This window comes from Vipera berus, assembly GCF_964194415.1.
Source record: "Vipera berus genome assembly, chromosome: 1".
Classification (NCBI taxonomy): domain Eukaryota; kingdom Metazoa; phylum Chordata; class Lepidosauria; order Squamata; family Viperidae; genus Vipera; species Vipera berus.
In genome coordinates, this window is record NC_138202.1 from 42,638,115 (window position 1) to 42,654,767 (window position 16,653).

Here is a 16,653-nt window from a genome sequence, read left to right on the forward strand (position 1 = left end):
AAGAGCAGGCATTATTTCATGCTGATTGGGAATTCTGAGGGTTTAGGCCGAACACATCTGCAGGACACCTGGTCAGGAAAGTTTCTCTAACTCTCATCTCTATGAAAAGAGAAGGACAATCTACATGCATGATGTTAAAATAGGCCATTTCCTTTCGCATGGATGTTTTAAAAACATCAATAGCTTGCTAGAACCATGATTATTTATTTCATTTGTATCCCAGTGACTTATTAGCCGTTAATGCCATTCAAGATCAGAACAATCACTTGCAGAGAATATTTTAAAAATTCTCCTTCCTCAGTTCAATTGCTGTTTGGCACGGGAGGGTGGGAGATTATGATCAGAACTATGGTTGAATAGGAAAAAGTCCTTAATTGTTTTTCAATAGACAGGAAAGAACTTTTCTTTATTCATTTGTTGTACTCTAATGCCAGTGTAAACTGTAAGGATTTCCACAGTTTACATTAGACATTAAAAATAGATATTTTAAAAGTATAATATTTCCTAAAGCATGGTAAAATAATTGCCAATAGTAAAAACATAGTGATTCATCTGGTAAAATTTCTGTAGCTGATTTCTTTTATATAAATATGCTTTCTTTCTTTTTATCATCATTATTAAATTAATGCCATTATGTTTATTTCTGTTTATTTCTGTATATTTAGGGGTGTGGGTCTATACATATGTTGTATATCGAATGTTTAGGTGTGTGTCATGTATGTGTTTCACTTTGAGAGCAGGCAACTAAATTTCATTTTTGATGGGTGCCGTTGTGCCCACAGTAAAAAAAATGACAATAAAGGTTATCTTATATTGTTCAATAAAGTGCACGTGTATACACACAATCCCAATTGTCACAGTTCTCTAAAAGTCATTGAGCTTACTACTCTTCAGCGTTAGGTTTGTTTAACGTGCAGTAGTTAAAACAGTGGAATTGTGCAAAGAAGTGAATTGCTTTGATGTGGATTCCAGCCAACCATGATGTTTGGCTGCATTCTGTTGGATGAAGAAAAATAGATTTTTCTCAGAATAACATTTATGTTAACACATGTCATGATTTATCTATATATACTATAAAACTATTTGAAGTTGATTCATTTGTGTAAGAACTAAGCCTGAAATAGAATCTATGAAGGTTCACAATATCATATATACAGAAATATTTTCTATATATTTCTATTCAAGTCTTTTCTTTTCTATATACTGTAGTCTCTTCTATAATAGAAAAATGAATGAATGAATAGACTCTACTAACCTGCCCAGCAAATATTCCACAGACACCAATAATGCAGAGGATATTGAAAACAGCAGAACCAACAATGGTTCCAACTCCTACATCACCATGAGTGATAAACACACCTGGTTGAATAGACAAAAAGAGAAAGAGTAGTGAGAGCTATAGCTTTCACTGGGATTATAAGAATTAGGAAATTTATTACATGTCTCATGTCCAACATGGCAATAATTGCAGTCAATTCTGTAAGAAAACAGTGACCTCTCCTCCCCAAGGCAGACATTTGTCAAGAATCTTTAATGGGGATTCCAGAACTGAACTGGTTGATAAGAGTGGATTTGATGGCCTAAATGGCGTAACTCTATGATTCCCTGAGAAAATAATCTCCTAATCTGAAAAAGTGATGGGAGCATTAGTATACCATGGAAGTGACTGGCAATCTCACAGACCCTCCCAAGAAACCCAGATGTCTATCAGGCCTGCATTTGTGGTGTGCTCTTTCCAGCTATTAATTAGAAGGAAAGCTTTTTAAAATTTCACTGAACGTGGGAGAAGGGCAACATGACCACTTGGGATCGTACTATCCCCATGACTTCTGGATTGGGTAGATGGAAAGTGTATGAAGCTGCACCTTCCCACAACTTCCTCCCTGTTCCTCTGCCCAATTATTGATTCCATTAGGACCAGGGTTACACTGTTTCTAAGCATAGCTGCTTCACCAGGACAAGGATGAAATAGAGCCATTTTTGTGTATAAAGCATATGCTTGCACGTGAATGTAGTTTGCATGGGTTCATTTGCACTGGAATTGTGTTTGTAACTGATATCTATTAGATAATGAATCCATCAAGATTAAACTAACAGCAGAAAACCTTTCCAGATGGCTTGGTCTTTACTGGTATTTATACTCTAGGTGTAAGGATCTACCTCATCTAGGCCTCCCAAGAAAACAGAACTCTTGAAACAGGCATTGTCTCCAAAGGAACTTTTGTTAGGGGCTAGTGACAGCAGGGAAAACAAGGTGAGGTCTGAGGAAAAACCCACGCAAGCAGTATATTACAAGCAATATTCATTACTCCTCCCTCCAGGGTCCCAGGGTCTGTTTGAATCCCAGCCAATCCACAGGTGGCATATTGTTTTGGTAACTGGCTCAGTTGGTGCACTCTTCAAGGTCTCCCTCGCTTTCATTTCTCTCTGGCTCCAAGTACAAACCATCTCCTAGATCAGGGCTTTTCAACCTTTTCACCCATTGTACCACTTTTAGGATATGGCAACATTCGAGTACCACCAGTTGCCTAGCAAGGTGTCAAAAACTTGATGACCCCCCAAAAAAGGAAAAAAGTGATGAAGTACAGGTAGTCCTCGACTTACAACAGTTCGCTTAGTGACTGTTTGAAGTTCCAATGGCACTGGAAAAAGGCACAACCGAGCAAGACACCTGCCTGCCCGCCCAGCGGCGGTCTTCCTCCTGTTTGAGGTTTTCATTGTTGTGAGCATTTCTGTTGAGGATTGGCAGTGGGGGTGGGGTGGTGTGGTGTTTGGTTTTTATTCTCCCCCCCCCCCTTCTGCTGGGTGGTTGCAGCAGGTTTTGGTCACTTCACATGACCTGGGACACGATGACCATCATAAATATGAATCAGTTGCCAAGCATCTGAATGTAAATCACAAGACCCTGGAGATGCTGCAACATTCCAGCTGATTGACACTTCTTCTGGGCTCAAAACGCCAGGATCAGTGCCGAGCTCCAGCTGGAGCCTGGCGCTGATTCTAGCACTTCCGCTGAGCTCTGACAGCCCTGCAGCTCCAGCCATCTCTCGCTCAGGCTTGTGCAGTGCTGCCACTGGTTCAGCTCATTCCCCTCCCCCGCTACCACTTTTCTAGGATGGTCACGTACCACCTGCCAGGTGACAATGTACCACAGGTGGTACCTGTACCACTGGTTGAAAAGCCCTGTCCTAGATAAGGGTGGTACATTCCTTCTCCTGGGGGAAGGGCAAAGTGGCAAGACAGTGCAAAGCATCCCCAAAGCATCCCACCCTCCCAACAAAATGGCAGGCCCCAAAGAATGATTACAAAAGCAAGTATACTATAAGGAGAGAAACAATACATTTCTTTGGGGATCTGACACTAGGACAAGCAGGGGAGATGAATGAATATATGAACTATGGAGACTAGATGGGCTGTGCAAGGATCAATCAGAATAGAGCTGGAAGGGACCTTAGAGGTCTTCTAGTCCTATCCCCTGCTCAAGCAAGAGACCCTACACCATTTCAGACAGGTGGCTGTCCAGTCTTTTCTTAAAAACCTCCAGTGATGAAGCACCCACAACTTCTGAAGTTAAGCTGTTCCACTGGTTAATTGTCCTCACTGTTAGGAAGTTTCTATTCACTGTTAGGCAGTTAGGATATCTGCAATACCAGGCAAATGCATGCTTGGCAGAGAGATACACAAGTCTATTATTATAATTATAACATGACAGACAGGGGAAATTATTTATAGGCATAATTACATTAACTGCATTTGATGCTAATTAGACAGATATAAAGTCAAATATAATTATTTATATCACCTCTGCTCCGTGAGCTGCATTGGCTTCCAGTTGTCTTCCGGGTGAGATTCAAGGTGTTGGTAATTTTTATTTTTATTTTTTTTATTTTAATTCCATTTATATCCCGCCCTACATGGCATGGGTCCGGAATACCTTGGGGAGCACCTGCGGCCGGCGTCAACTTCCCTCCGCCCAGTACGCTCCCACAGAGAGGGCCTCCTCAGGGTGCCACCGGTCAAAGAATGCCGACTGGTGGCCCCCAGGGGGAGGGCGTTCTCTGTGGGCGCGCCGGATTTATGGAACCATCTTCCGGTCGAGCTCCGGATGGCGCCTGACCTCCGCTCCTTCCGGCGCGATCTCAAAACCTACCTTTTCGAACAAGCTGGCCTGGCCTGATGGGATGGGGTTGGGTTTTATTAATGTGTTTTAACCTACTTTTAATGTGTTTTAACTTATTCGTGGGCATTTTGTTTAATCATTTTTAATTTTTGTATCTTGTTTTTGATATGTATTGCCCTGTTCACCGCCCTGAGTCCTTTGGGAGAAGGGCGGTATACAAATTTAATAAATAAATAAATAAATAAATAAATAAATTTTCCTGATCTCATCCACACCCTGATAAACCATGCCCAGGTATGCTTTAGTGGAAGTGGAAGATTTCTAACAAAACTCAAAATAATTTAGCCCCTGGTACAGTTATTCTGGAAATCACAGAAAATTAACTGTACAGTAGCTGTTCTTGTGCTCTATGGGAAGAATGTGCATATCTTATGCATTTACCTACCTATGACTGATGCAAATAATTCAGGGGTTGAACTTCCAGCAGCCATGAATGTGGCTCCTGCAACATCTTCACTCAGATGTAGTTTCTGGGGAAAAATAAAGAGAAGAATTCATCATTTCACTAGCTGTAGCCCAGCTTAAAAATTTTGTATATCTGATGAAGAAGGGAAAGCAAAGCCAAATATTTTCTTTGAGATTTAAATGTCTAGGGAGATTCTTAATCTTTCTTTGAGATTGAGATTAAGTTGTCTGAGATTTAAACAACTTTCAGAATGGAATTTAACAAATAGGAGCAAGCTATCCATAGGGCCATATGATAACGGAGGACTTATTTTGTCAGCCTGCATCCCTGCAAGGTATCTCTCTTTGCACAGCACAAGCTGATTTAGAAGGATGGAAATTATTTTCACATACCTCACAAATTTTTTCTAAAGATGGAACAAAGAAATCATCGCATACAATAGCCAAGGCATAGAACATATACAGAGCCTGTAGAAAATAAACACAGCAGATATATTTGTTAAAGTATTACAAAATAAAGTAGATACAAATAGTATAGGGCAAGAAACTACTTGCACCCTCATACAGTCTTTTGCATCCTATTGCTATCTTTAAACTAGAAAATGTTCCGTCTAGATATTCTTTGGAAGTAGCCCCATCTCCAATGTTAAGTTGCTAAATGAAATGGAAAATTAAGCTGTGTTTTATTATACTGTACTGCTTTTCAAGTCAGAAGGTTTTCTCAAAATTATTATTATTTTTTTTAAAAAAGTGAAGGTGAAATGTCCTCTACCATATTCTGGAGTGCATTTAGGCTCACACCTACTGCTTCAGTGACTCCATCCAGCTACCTCATTCTCTGTCGTCCCCTTCTTCTCTTGATATATATATGTATATGTATATGTATAATATGTACAGTATGTGTGTGTGTGTGTAATTTGCTAATCTTCAGAACATTTCTATTTCTATCCTATTATTCCTGCAACAACCTTAGGATATTTTGCTTTTCCCTTAAAGAATCTGATATCATCCTGGTTAAGTCTAATCTCTGCCTGAGAAAAATGTACATTCCCCAAGCTTTCTGGAAGAGATGGATATAAATAGGTCCCCCCTCTCCCGTTCATAGTGGAGGCACCATCTAAGGCACTTCCGAGTTGAAAGGGTTAGTTGGTGACATCCTTGGGGGCTCCTTTCAGGCCCTGTCAAGGAGCTGCAGCAAATGACTGGAGGGACATCTCACCACGCAGGAGGTCTTGGGTCTCGAATGCGGGGTTGGTAACCTCCAACTCAGTGTCCTAACCACATGAGCCACCGCCCTCAATGTAAATGAGGAGTATATTTTGAACATGCTTCAGATGTCCCAGGAATACTTACACCAAGAATATGAAGCAATATTGCTCCTTGCTTTCTTTCATTGTTTTTGAATAAATCCTGAGGAAATTCATGAATCGCTGAAATAGAAAAAAATGTATTAAAACTGTTCAAACACTTTAGCAGTCAGAAAATGTTTGGGTTAGCTGTGCATTGCTTCTCTGGAAGATAAATAATGTACCTGAAATGTAAGTAAATCACAAATGCAATTAACTTTACCAAAGGAGATATTATAGCTTCAGTGCAGGAACAAGTTTGGTCTAGTGGTTAAGGCACCAGGCTAGAAACCAGGAGACTGTGAGTTCTAGTTCTGCCTTAGCTATGAAAACCAACTGGGTGACTTTGGGCCAGTCATTCTCCCTCAGCCCAACTCACCTCACAGTGTTATTGTGGGGGAACTAGGAGGTGGCAGATGTGTTGGATATGTTCAACGCCTTGAAATATTTGAAAAAAAAAATAAAGGCGAGATACAAATAAAATAAATAAAAGGTGGGATACTAATTAAAATAAAGAAAAATAATCTTTACACAAAATATTTCGTCCCAATTTGTGGACTAGTAGTAACAACATCTGTTTATTGATCTGTGGGTGTAAATTAAAAGTCAACATTCTCCTACATGTAGCTACGTATGGCAGCAGTTTGAAGCTTCTGACAAAGCCTAGAAATCTGTGATTACTACTGTTCTTGTCCCCTAGAATTCTGAACGGCTGCAAAGAAAAGTTATTGCTCTAAGATTTTGCTTATACTTTATGAGGACATTTTAGTTCGACTGAAGTGAATTACAGACACTGAAAGCTTTAAGCGCAGATTTTTTTACTTACCTCCCAGTGTAGCAGCTATTACTGTGGACTGTCCAAACAGTTTGGCTTCCCCACTATCTCTGCAGGAACTCAACCATTATGGAGCTGTTTTTCAGCAAGATGTGGAAGCCACAGATGTTCCCATTTCTGCTTCATGTCCTGGCTGCAAATCAGGATTGCTCTCCCCCTCCCCCTCCCCCTGGACCACTTTGTGTGGAATTATTCCACTTTTCCTTAACATGTGGTAGACATTTTAGTGCTAATAAACTTGGGGAACTATGGTATCTTTAAATTGGGGGTTCTGCATCTTGTAATAAGGCTTTCAAATGCATCTCAAGGAGCATTTATGTTCCTCATTTGATTTATGACAAGACCTGAAGCTTTCTTGATGCATGAACAAGTAGGATGAAGTATGAAGGAGATACATGCTACAGTTCTTTCCTTATCAACATTCCCTAAATTAACTGAAGGTCCATTAGGAGAATGTGGCTATATGCAGATGACAATGGCTATGATTCTTCAAGGATGTAGACTTCATGTACTAACCAGTGGTGTAGCGTGGGTTGTCAGCACCTGGGGCAAGGCAAGTAATTTGCGCCCCCTAACCGCACCGCACGCCTGGCACCCCCCCCTCCACAGTGGGCGGTGACCCGGCGGCTCGGATCGGATTCGCACAGCCAGCACTGCAGTGAGAGAGAGTGAGTGAGTCAGGCAGGGGCAGAGAGCTGCGAGTGCAAGCGCGCCCCCCCAGATGTTGCGCCTGGTGCGGCCAACCCCCCCTGCACCCCCCCACGCTACGCCACTGGTACTAACTAAATATCCCTCCATGGTGTCTATGGAGATTCTCAGTCATCCAGGTCATGGTTGTCTCAAAGATGCTTTTTCAAAAGGCAACTGGACTATTTTTTTTCCGTTGAGGAAGATGTTTCGCTTCTCATCCAAGAAGCTTCATCAGGAGCTGTGGTGGTGCAGTGGTTAGAAAGCAGTACTGCAGGCTAATTCTGCTGACTGCCAGCAGTTCAGCAGTTTGATTCTAACTGGCTCAAGGTTGACTCAGCCTTCCATCTTCTGAGGTTGGTAAAATGAGAACCCAGATTGTTGGGGGCAATATGCTGACTCTGTAAACTGCTTAGAGAGGGCTGTAAAGAACTGTGAAGTGGTATATAAGTCTAAGTGCTATTGCTATCAGAACTGATGAAGCTTCTTGGATGAAAAGTGAAACATATTCTTCTTCCTCAAGAGAAAAACATAGCCTAGTTGCCTTTTGAAAAAGCACCTTTGACACATCCATCCAGGGTCTTTTTGTGGGGTGGGGGAGAACCTATAAAGAGCATGTTTGTATACCTGCACATTTGGAAGAAGGGAAGAGGCCTTTCTTTTCAGGGATAGAACTGCAAAAACAAGATTTATCTGTTTTCGTTAACCACCACTTTTAAAACTGCCAACCACTAACCACTGTTTCTAAAAAGTTCAGGCTTAGTCTCCAGGATTTCTGGATTCCTAAACAAAAGGTACTAAATAAAGTCACGCTAATGATGCCAACTACATTAAAGAATTGAATAATTTATAACGTAGTCTGGAGCACTGCTGATAAACCACTCCAACATTCAATAAGGCAATAGGAACAGCACATAAAATATTATTTAAATATAAACGTGATTTTTCCCTATTGCATTTTTTATGCTCATTGGCTAAATGCTAACTCTTCAAAACCCCTAAAAGCAAAGCTATGTTTTTACAAGTCAGTTTATTCAGTACATTTTTTCAACTGCTAACAAACCAAAATATCATCTTCTCTGGAAATATAACAACTGTTCTCTTGTTCTCATATCCAATTTTTATCTGTAAAGAAATCCTTAAAGGCTTGTCATTTCAGTCCCAATTAGCAAAAGTCCATTAAGGGTTATCACAGATAACAACATATCTAGTTTAACTTTGACCTGACTTTATATTCCTTCATTTTACTTTTACAAATCTTGATCTTTGGTCCTTTCAAATAATGTCCTGGAGCTTGATTTTTTTTTCTTGATCCCTTCCCACAAATTTCTTCAAAGTTTTAACAAATCTCTTTTGTAAATCCAATATAGGAATATTATCCAGATCATTCTTTTGGTTTATAACTTGTATATCTTTTTAAATTATCAAGACATCAGCTGGTTTGTTTTGTATGTCCCAGGTAACGTCTTTTTCCATGTCATTCTTGTAGCTTGTCATTGTAGGAGATGACCAGGTGGAGCCTAAGGGATGGGTCAAACGCATCATCAGTCTCAAGTCTTTTCCAGCCCACAAGAGATCTAAGTTCAGGCAATTTTGAATTCCATTGACTCTTATCTACTGACAATTTGCTTTGACCATTAGTAGTTCAGATTCTTCTAGAGGGCATAATAAACCTTTATATTCATTTGAACTGCCCAGCCTTCTGATTTTCCCACACCTGACAGTCATTTTTAAATCCACTTTCAGATCAGTTTCAATCTTGTAAGGTAAAACTTGTTCCCCTTCCATAATGTTAACCATCTAACTATAGAAATAGACACTTTTCAGGGCATTGTTCAAACATATCCTTCAACATATCAATATTAAAATACTTTGCTTCATTCTGTATTCCTATTCAGCATTCTTCTCCTTTAATTGTAATTTTTAGTTCCTTCTAGTTCCCTCTAGTGTCCAATTTTTTAAATCTTATGTTTTCTAAAAAAGAAGTCAGAACAAAACCATTTTTTCCCATGGGATGAATTTTTTTAGTTAATTTTGAAATATTATTTCAAATTTATCTGGACCCTTAGTCTATCTGTAACTTTCTAAAATCCAAGTTTTAATCACCTTCTTGCTGTTTATTTCAAAACCCTTTTTTAAGTCTTTCAACCTGTATTTAAAACTTCTTTTGCTAAGGATTGAAGAAAACTCACCTAGTGCTGTAAAACCTGAAGATCCAAAGGTTCTTAAAAGCTGAAAAGAAGGTAATGAGCCATTTCCCAAAGTGATTAGACAAAGAAGTATGAGGACCCGATGTCCTTTTGGGCACCCAATATGGTTTCAGCAAAATGGCTGTTCCATCATCTCCCAGAACTTTAAGTCCATTAGAAACTTCGGTCTTCTAGGACAGTTGCAAGGACCAACTGTCTGGAACATTTGTGGGTGATCTCAAGTCCTCTTTTTGTCCAGAGAGGAATTACAAAGAGCCGGTCTACTCACCAGCTCTTCATTCTGCTGTGATTGTAAGCTCTGCTTTTAGCAGCACCATCTTCAGTTTTCCATTTCTTCCCCAGAAATTAGTTGCCTCCTGTTCCACATATGATAGAAGTCAACTTAATTTAGCTATGTATGCTGCCACCAAGTGTAGAAAACTGCAAAATTCAGGGATCTTTAGAATCCCATTGGTGCTCCAACACTGGAAGTTTTTAAGAAGAGATTGGATAACCATTTGTCTCAAATGGTATAGAGTTTTCTTCCAGAGCAGGGGGTTGGACTAGAAGATCTCCAAGGTCCCTTCCAACTCTGTTATTCTGTTATTCATTTAAAATAAAGAAAATAAAGAAAATTCCTAAGCTCCATCATGCTGAAATATGTAGGGATTTAAGTAAACACTTAAAACAAATGGACTCCCTACCCCCAAAATAATCTCTCTTCTGTGAACTTGCTTGAGACCAAAACATCTTAGTTCTTGACCATGACCATTTTTTCTGCTTCAAAGCTACTATACAGATGCTAAGCACACAAATGCTTTGAGCACAGCTGGAAAGTGACTGGAGGAAACTGTAAAACATGTTGAGAAACTGGTGATGGCACCATAATGTTCAAGAGATGCCATGTATTTTCACAGAATGAATACTTGTTTCCTGAAAAGCTGAGGGGGATAATGTATAAAGCAGCTGTTGACGTGCAATAATCTTCAGTGGGTGTTGTCAATTTTTCAAACAGCCAGAATTGTTCCACATTACATAAAGCTCACGTTATTCAGTCAAGCAGCTCCTTTAAATCCCTTGCAGCAGACCCTCTACAGTATGTAGTTTCTGTCCCTTGTATCCAGTGCCATTCTTTTCTCGCTATTGTGATGCATTGCCATAATTGCTGCCAGAGGAAAGAGGATCCAACCGCAAAATGCTCTGTGGTCTTTCCAGTCATCAAGAGGCTAGCCCTTCTGAAATCTTGAAATGATACATCATGGAATTAATTTGGTTATAACATTTCTTATTATTGCAGAAGGACGTCTAAGTAACTGATAAAAACTGTATTTATTATGAAGAGTTTCTTAAGAGCTGCAATGTGTCTTCTGTGAATTTGAGCTGCCTTTCCTCTTTACTTTTCTCAGTATGATTGGTACTGGAGAGCAGATTTTGTTTTGCTCCCATCAAATATTATTGGAATAATGGCAACTTTTCACCTGTATGAATATTAACAGAGTTCATTCAGGGCCACTACTAAGAAGGAAACTCAATTCTTGCATTTAACCTTCCTCCCTTAGCACCCTCCTTTCTTAGCCTCTATGACAGGGGTGTCAAACTCAATTTCACTGAGGGCCGCATCAGCATTGCGGTTGCCCTTGGGGGGCAGCAGGGCAGGACTAAAGCAGGACTTCCTTCCTTCCTTCCTTCCTTCCTTCCTTCCTTCCTTCCTTCCTTCCTTCCTTCCTTCCTTCCTAAGAACAGAGTGGTGGGAAAATATTTGAGATGAGGGAGGGAGAAAAACAGGCAAGAAACGCAGCTGGGGAAGTGTCATCCTTTGTGAGGAATGAAGAAATGCATCATCACCTAGACGTGGGCAGCGCATGGCCCTCGCCTACTTCACATATCCGGCTTGGTGGGCTCTGGGGGAGGGGATGCCATGAGCAGCACGAAAGTCAACATTACCTGCACAATGCTGCCCAGCCCCCAGCCTGCCCAGTTTTAGCAGGCAGCGGGGTGGTCTCCTGACAGTGCTGAGAGGCTGAGCCAGGCAGCATGAATCCAAAGAGAAGGGCGATGCCGGCCAGCCCCCAGCCTGCCCAGTTTCGGCAGGCAGTGGGGCGCTCGTCTCACAGCACCAAGAGGCTGAGCTGGGTGGCACGAATCTGAAGAGAAGCAGAATGCTGCCCAGCCCCTAGCCTGCCCGATGTAGGCAGGGCCATGTGCTGGCCACTTCCAGGGGGTGGTGCATTTCTTCATTCCTCCCAAAGGGTGATACCTCCCCATCGTGCTCCCAGGGGGCAGTGCCAACGTGGCAGGGGCCAGTCCCTCACTGTTTGCAGATGGCCTTGTGGAGCTAAGACTGAATGTATTTCAGCATAGATGACCACCACGAAATTGTACATTGGCTCCCAGCCGGCCGGGGCCAAGGCAGCAGGGGCAGTTCCCTCACTGTTTCCAGGATGGCTTCGCGGGCCACATGAAACCACTTTGTGGGACGGATCCGGCCCCCGGGCCTTGTGTTTGACATGTCTGCTCTATGAGGAACTACTGGGATCCCTTAAAGTTACAAGTCTGGTTGTAATTAGAGAGGGAATATTTTCTCTGTCATATAAGTTTGCAAACAACTTTACAATTTATTTGTGCAAATCATTTCTATACTGTCTTGACATTACTGTTGTCATCATTTCTCTTCTATATGAATGAACAGAAGAAAAATGTTAGATATGCACAATAGTATTTACAACAATGCCTTCAAAATCATGATAAGAAGAAAGAAGAAAGAGGGTAATAAAGGCCTGGAAGTGATATTATCAAACAATAATCAAAGTTGTCTTGTTTTTCCCTTTTTCAGAAGAAAAACTGCTTAATTCAGATGTTGGCAAACACATATACCAACAATCCACAGCTGCAAGTGTTTTGCAATCAAGATCTTCTTCAAAAAGAATCCTTTTGGTTCAACACCGTGGCTGAAATACCTCGATGTCTTGCTGGGTTCCAAATACTGGGGATATATATCTAAGAAGAAATATCATTTTAATCTCAACTTCATCTAACAGTGTAGTTAGGCAATTCAAGCTAAGAGATAAAATTAGATATCAGTAGAAACTTTCTGACTATATATGTTACAGGCTGCCACTTAAGCAGTGATTACTTCTTTCCAAGAGGTTTTCAAACAAGGGCTATATAGTCATCTATCAGTGATGCTCATATGGATTTTGCACTGAATAATGGACTGAACTAGATGACCAGACCATTCCTAAGTTATGATTCTAGATTTCTAATCTTTTGGTTAAAGTGCATGAACAATGAAGCTCTATGGCCAAGCCATAAAGGTCTATTTGGAATTTTCTATTCTAAGTATACACTGTTTACATTACACAGGTAGACCTTACTTACCTACTGCTTTGTGCAGTGATTGTGTAGTTATGATGGTGCTAAAAACATAGCATTGTGAACAAGGCACACATTTATGACCTTCACAATCTCTCTGAGTCTCATGTTTGCCTTTTCAATCACTTAGAACGAGCTGTCCTACGCGAGACCTGTTTTATTTTTCCCTTCCTTGTAAAGTGAAGAGATTGGAGAAGAGATTGCAAGTAAAATGGCACACAATGGAGAGTACACATTGAAAGGAATGTGCTAGAGAGTGAGCAGGAGAGTAAGTAGGAGCATAAGGGGGAATGCATCAGCTGTTTGTGTATCATGCTTGGGGATGTCAGCACCACCACATTCTTTCCAATATGTATTTCCCACTGTGTGCCTGCTTACTCTCTTGTAATTCTTTCCTCTCCAAGGAATGTAAATATACACATTAATCCCTTCTGGCTAATTATCTTAGCATTGGAGTAAAGTGTGGGGGAGTAAGGAAAAAGGGGAGCTGAAATAAAATTGTAAGCACTGTTTTTCCATTTAGTGACTGTGTCACTTAGCAACCAAGTTGCTGCTCCCAGTTATGGAATTGGGACTGGAATTTTAATTATTGAGCAAAGCAGTCATCAGGCAAGACATCGGGTAATTGCTTCACTTAATGACTGCAATCCTAGCATTCCTGGTTGCAGTCATTAAGGGATTGTATGAGATGACAGGCTGAGCCTGAGGGAGGGGTCAAACACATCATCAGTCATGAGTTTCTGTGCGCCCGCAAGAAATCTAAGTCCAGCCCACCTTGAATGCCTTTCTTAACTCCTGCTAATTTCCCTTGACCGTTAGTAAGTCAGATTCTTGTAGAGAGCTTAAGCTTGCAATTAATCTTTCAGGCAACTGCCTGAATCTCCTGATTTCCCCGGTGCTTAACAGAGATCTCGTGGACTGTTAAGCAGCCAGAATCCCATGTTGCTCAGGGGGATGCTCAGGGAGGGTAGAGCAGGCCCTGGGACGCTCTGCTGAAAAGCTGAAAATCCTCCCTGCCAAGCAGGATTTTTAACCCCTGAGTGAAGATACACTTGTATGTGACCTGAACCAGGCCTTCCAGGGCTCCCCCACCTGCCTGAGGCACCCCACTCCACCACCCCTACAATGTTGCCTCTCCACTCTCTGCTTGGATTTCCCTCTTATCTTTGGCGGCTGGCTGAAAGAGCTCTCTCCTGAAGGGATTCAGCTCCTCTCTGTGCAATGGAGGGAACTCCTCTGACAGGGTGCAGGAATGGGGCTCAAATCTTAAGCTCTGTTTAAATTTAAAAACTAAACAAGAATTGGGGGAAAAGGGCACTGACTTATCATGGTGCCCTCATTTACAAATACAAACAAGATATGAGAAAGATAACAAAATATATGGTTTCTATAAAGAGCAGATAATGTTTGATCAGGTACTATTAACATCAGATGAAAAACTGATTAAGAAATTGTATAATTTTTTGTTAAGCTTAAAGATGGAAGATGAACAAATAAAAGAAACAATGATAACATGGGCTAAAAACTTTGGGCACAATATAGAGTTAGAAAACTGGCAAAATCTTGGGGAAAGAAACTATAAAATAACAATGGCAACTGCATATAAAGAAAATCTGGCATTTACTACTGGCCAGACTAGCAAAAATGTTTAAAAATATGTCTAGCAAATTGTTGGAAATGTAGGCAACAACCAGGCATGTACTATCATCTTTGGTGGACATGCCCTAAAGCAAAAAGAATTTGGACAAAAATTCATACTTGGTTAGAAAAAATGCTAAGAAAGCACGTAGACTTTAAACCAGAACTATTTTTAATAGGTATAATTTCAGGAAAATATGAGAAAGTAATTCTGTGTGTGTGTGTGTGTGTGTGTGTGTGTGTGTGTGTGTAGTGTAACATGTTGACCCTTCAAGAGTACAATCCTATTTCATATTTCATATTTCTTTATTTCTTTCTTAGTTGATTAGAAATGCTGAAAGTTTTGGTCTAATCACAAGTAATAGGCTACCTTATTAAGGAAAGCTGCATTGGAAAGAGAAACTCACTGGACACAATGGGAATTATTTACAAGCTCAGGCATTTAAAATTATACTATAAGTTGTCATTTCAGCTTATCTTAATAATTGCTTAAGTGTTAAGTTTTTAATCATGCATTTTCAGAAGCAAATTTTAGTTACCAAGGAGCTTTAATGCTTCTACTATCTGCTGAAAGTTGTTAGTTTAGACAACTAAAGTTGGATTGTTACTTTAGACCAGGGGTGTCAACCTTCCGGCCTGTGGGCCGGATGCGTCATGCTGAAACCACGCCCACCCCATTGCCAGCAATGGAAAAAAAGTCACAATACGTTGCGACATGTCACATGACGTTGCGAGTTTCACACCCCTGCTTTAGACTCATTCAAGGCCATATAAGTACAGTATATATCCCATCTTAATTATTTCTTTTACAAATAATTCAAGGCAACAAAAATATGCAACACACCTTCTCCTCCTATTAATGAAGTGCTTTGCTTATGCAAATTCTGGTAATGGAGTATCAACCACTTGGTGAAAGCCAGGGGAATCTGTCCATTTGACTGACACTTCTTTCAGCTTCTTTCAGTGGTTAGCAGATGATTGTTTTGATTGATGTTCTTAGGTTTAATATGCCCCGACTATACTATTCAAGGCAGCCTACCCTAGGACAAAATTTCCAAATTTTGATAGCCTAACAAGGCATTTCCTCAGCCAATCTGCTCCCGGCATGTGATATCTGCATCTCATCATCAGATGATCTACCCAGAGAGGCCAGAGATCCCTAAGGGCAGGGGTGGGCAACCTTGGCTCTTTTATGATTTGTGGACTTCAACTCCCAAGTCATAAAATAGCCAAAGTTCCCCACCCCTGCCTAAGGAGGTAATGATTGTCTGATACATTATATGTACAGCTCAGGGTATACACAAAAGCTTAAAGAGATACTTTTTAAAAAAAAATTTAAATGTGGTATTGATTTTATGACATCTTCATATATGCAGGTTGTAAATTGCAGAGTCACTTAAGCCAGCAGCATGGCAATCAATCAACTGATCATTTTAGTCAATAAACAAATTGTTACACATAAAATATCTGTGATCTGCCTTTTTTTTTTGAGGCAGAAGTAATGAATGAAAGATCTGTGTGCAAACAGGACTGACCCAGAAAGGAGGGAAGAGCAGAAAAGAGGGAAGCCATTAGTTTTTCTTTGATTCCAATCTTGATCATCAAAAGTATCTTGTCTTTGTGCAAGTTCTTGCCCATATCTACGTTAGTGGCCAAAATTGTGGAAACCTTTTGGGAAAAGTGTACAGTAGAAATGCCACCTTTGGTTAAGTTTCCATTGATTTTTCTTCTAATTTCTTTATAACTGTAGCCTTGTTCACTTAATAATACTGGGCAACCAGTGAACTCTTTGTACCATTACTTTAATTTTATTATGTTTTACAAGCTCATTAAATGAAAGGGGGGGGGGAAACCCAACCAACTTGATAGCAATTACATAACACACTGACAAATGTCCTCCTCTCAGCTTTCAATATATGACATCAATAACTGAATCCTACTGTGATCTGATTGGCTCATTGCCAAAACAAGATGATACCTGATTTGTTCTCTAAACACTCA

General features: G+C 40.4%; 1 protein-coding gene across 1 annotated transcript in view; it reads right to left on the reverse strand.

Moving 5' to 3' along the window:
- The window catches only part of SLC24A4 (solute carrier family 24 member 4), a gene marked incomplete at both ends in the record, with an annotated part of 125,206 nt that overhangs the window by 31,170 nt on the left and 77,383 nt on the right, over nucleotides 1-16,653 (reverse strand). Inside the window, 4 exons of the mRNA XM_081344736.1 lie at nucleotides 1,256-1,359; nucleotides 4,566-4,650; nucleotides 4,979-5,053; nucleotides 5,939-6,015. Coding sequence (XP_081200862.1) covers nucleotides 1,256-1,359; nucleotides 4,566-4,650; nucleotides 4,979-5,053; nucleotides 5,939-6,015 — 341 coding nt within the window. The remainder of the gene's footprint in view (nucleotides 1-1,255; nucleotides 1,360-4,565; nucleotides 4,651-4,978; nucleotides 5,054-5,938; nucleotides 6,016-16,653) is intronic.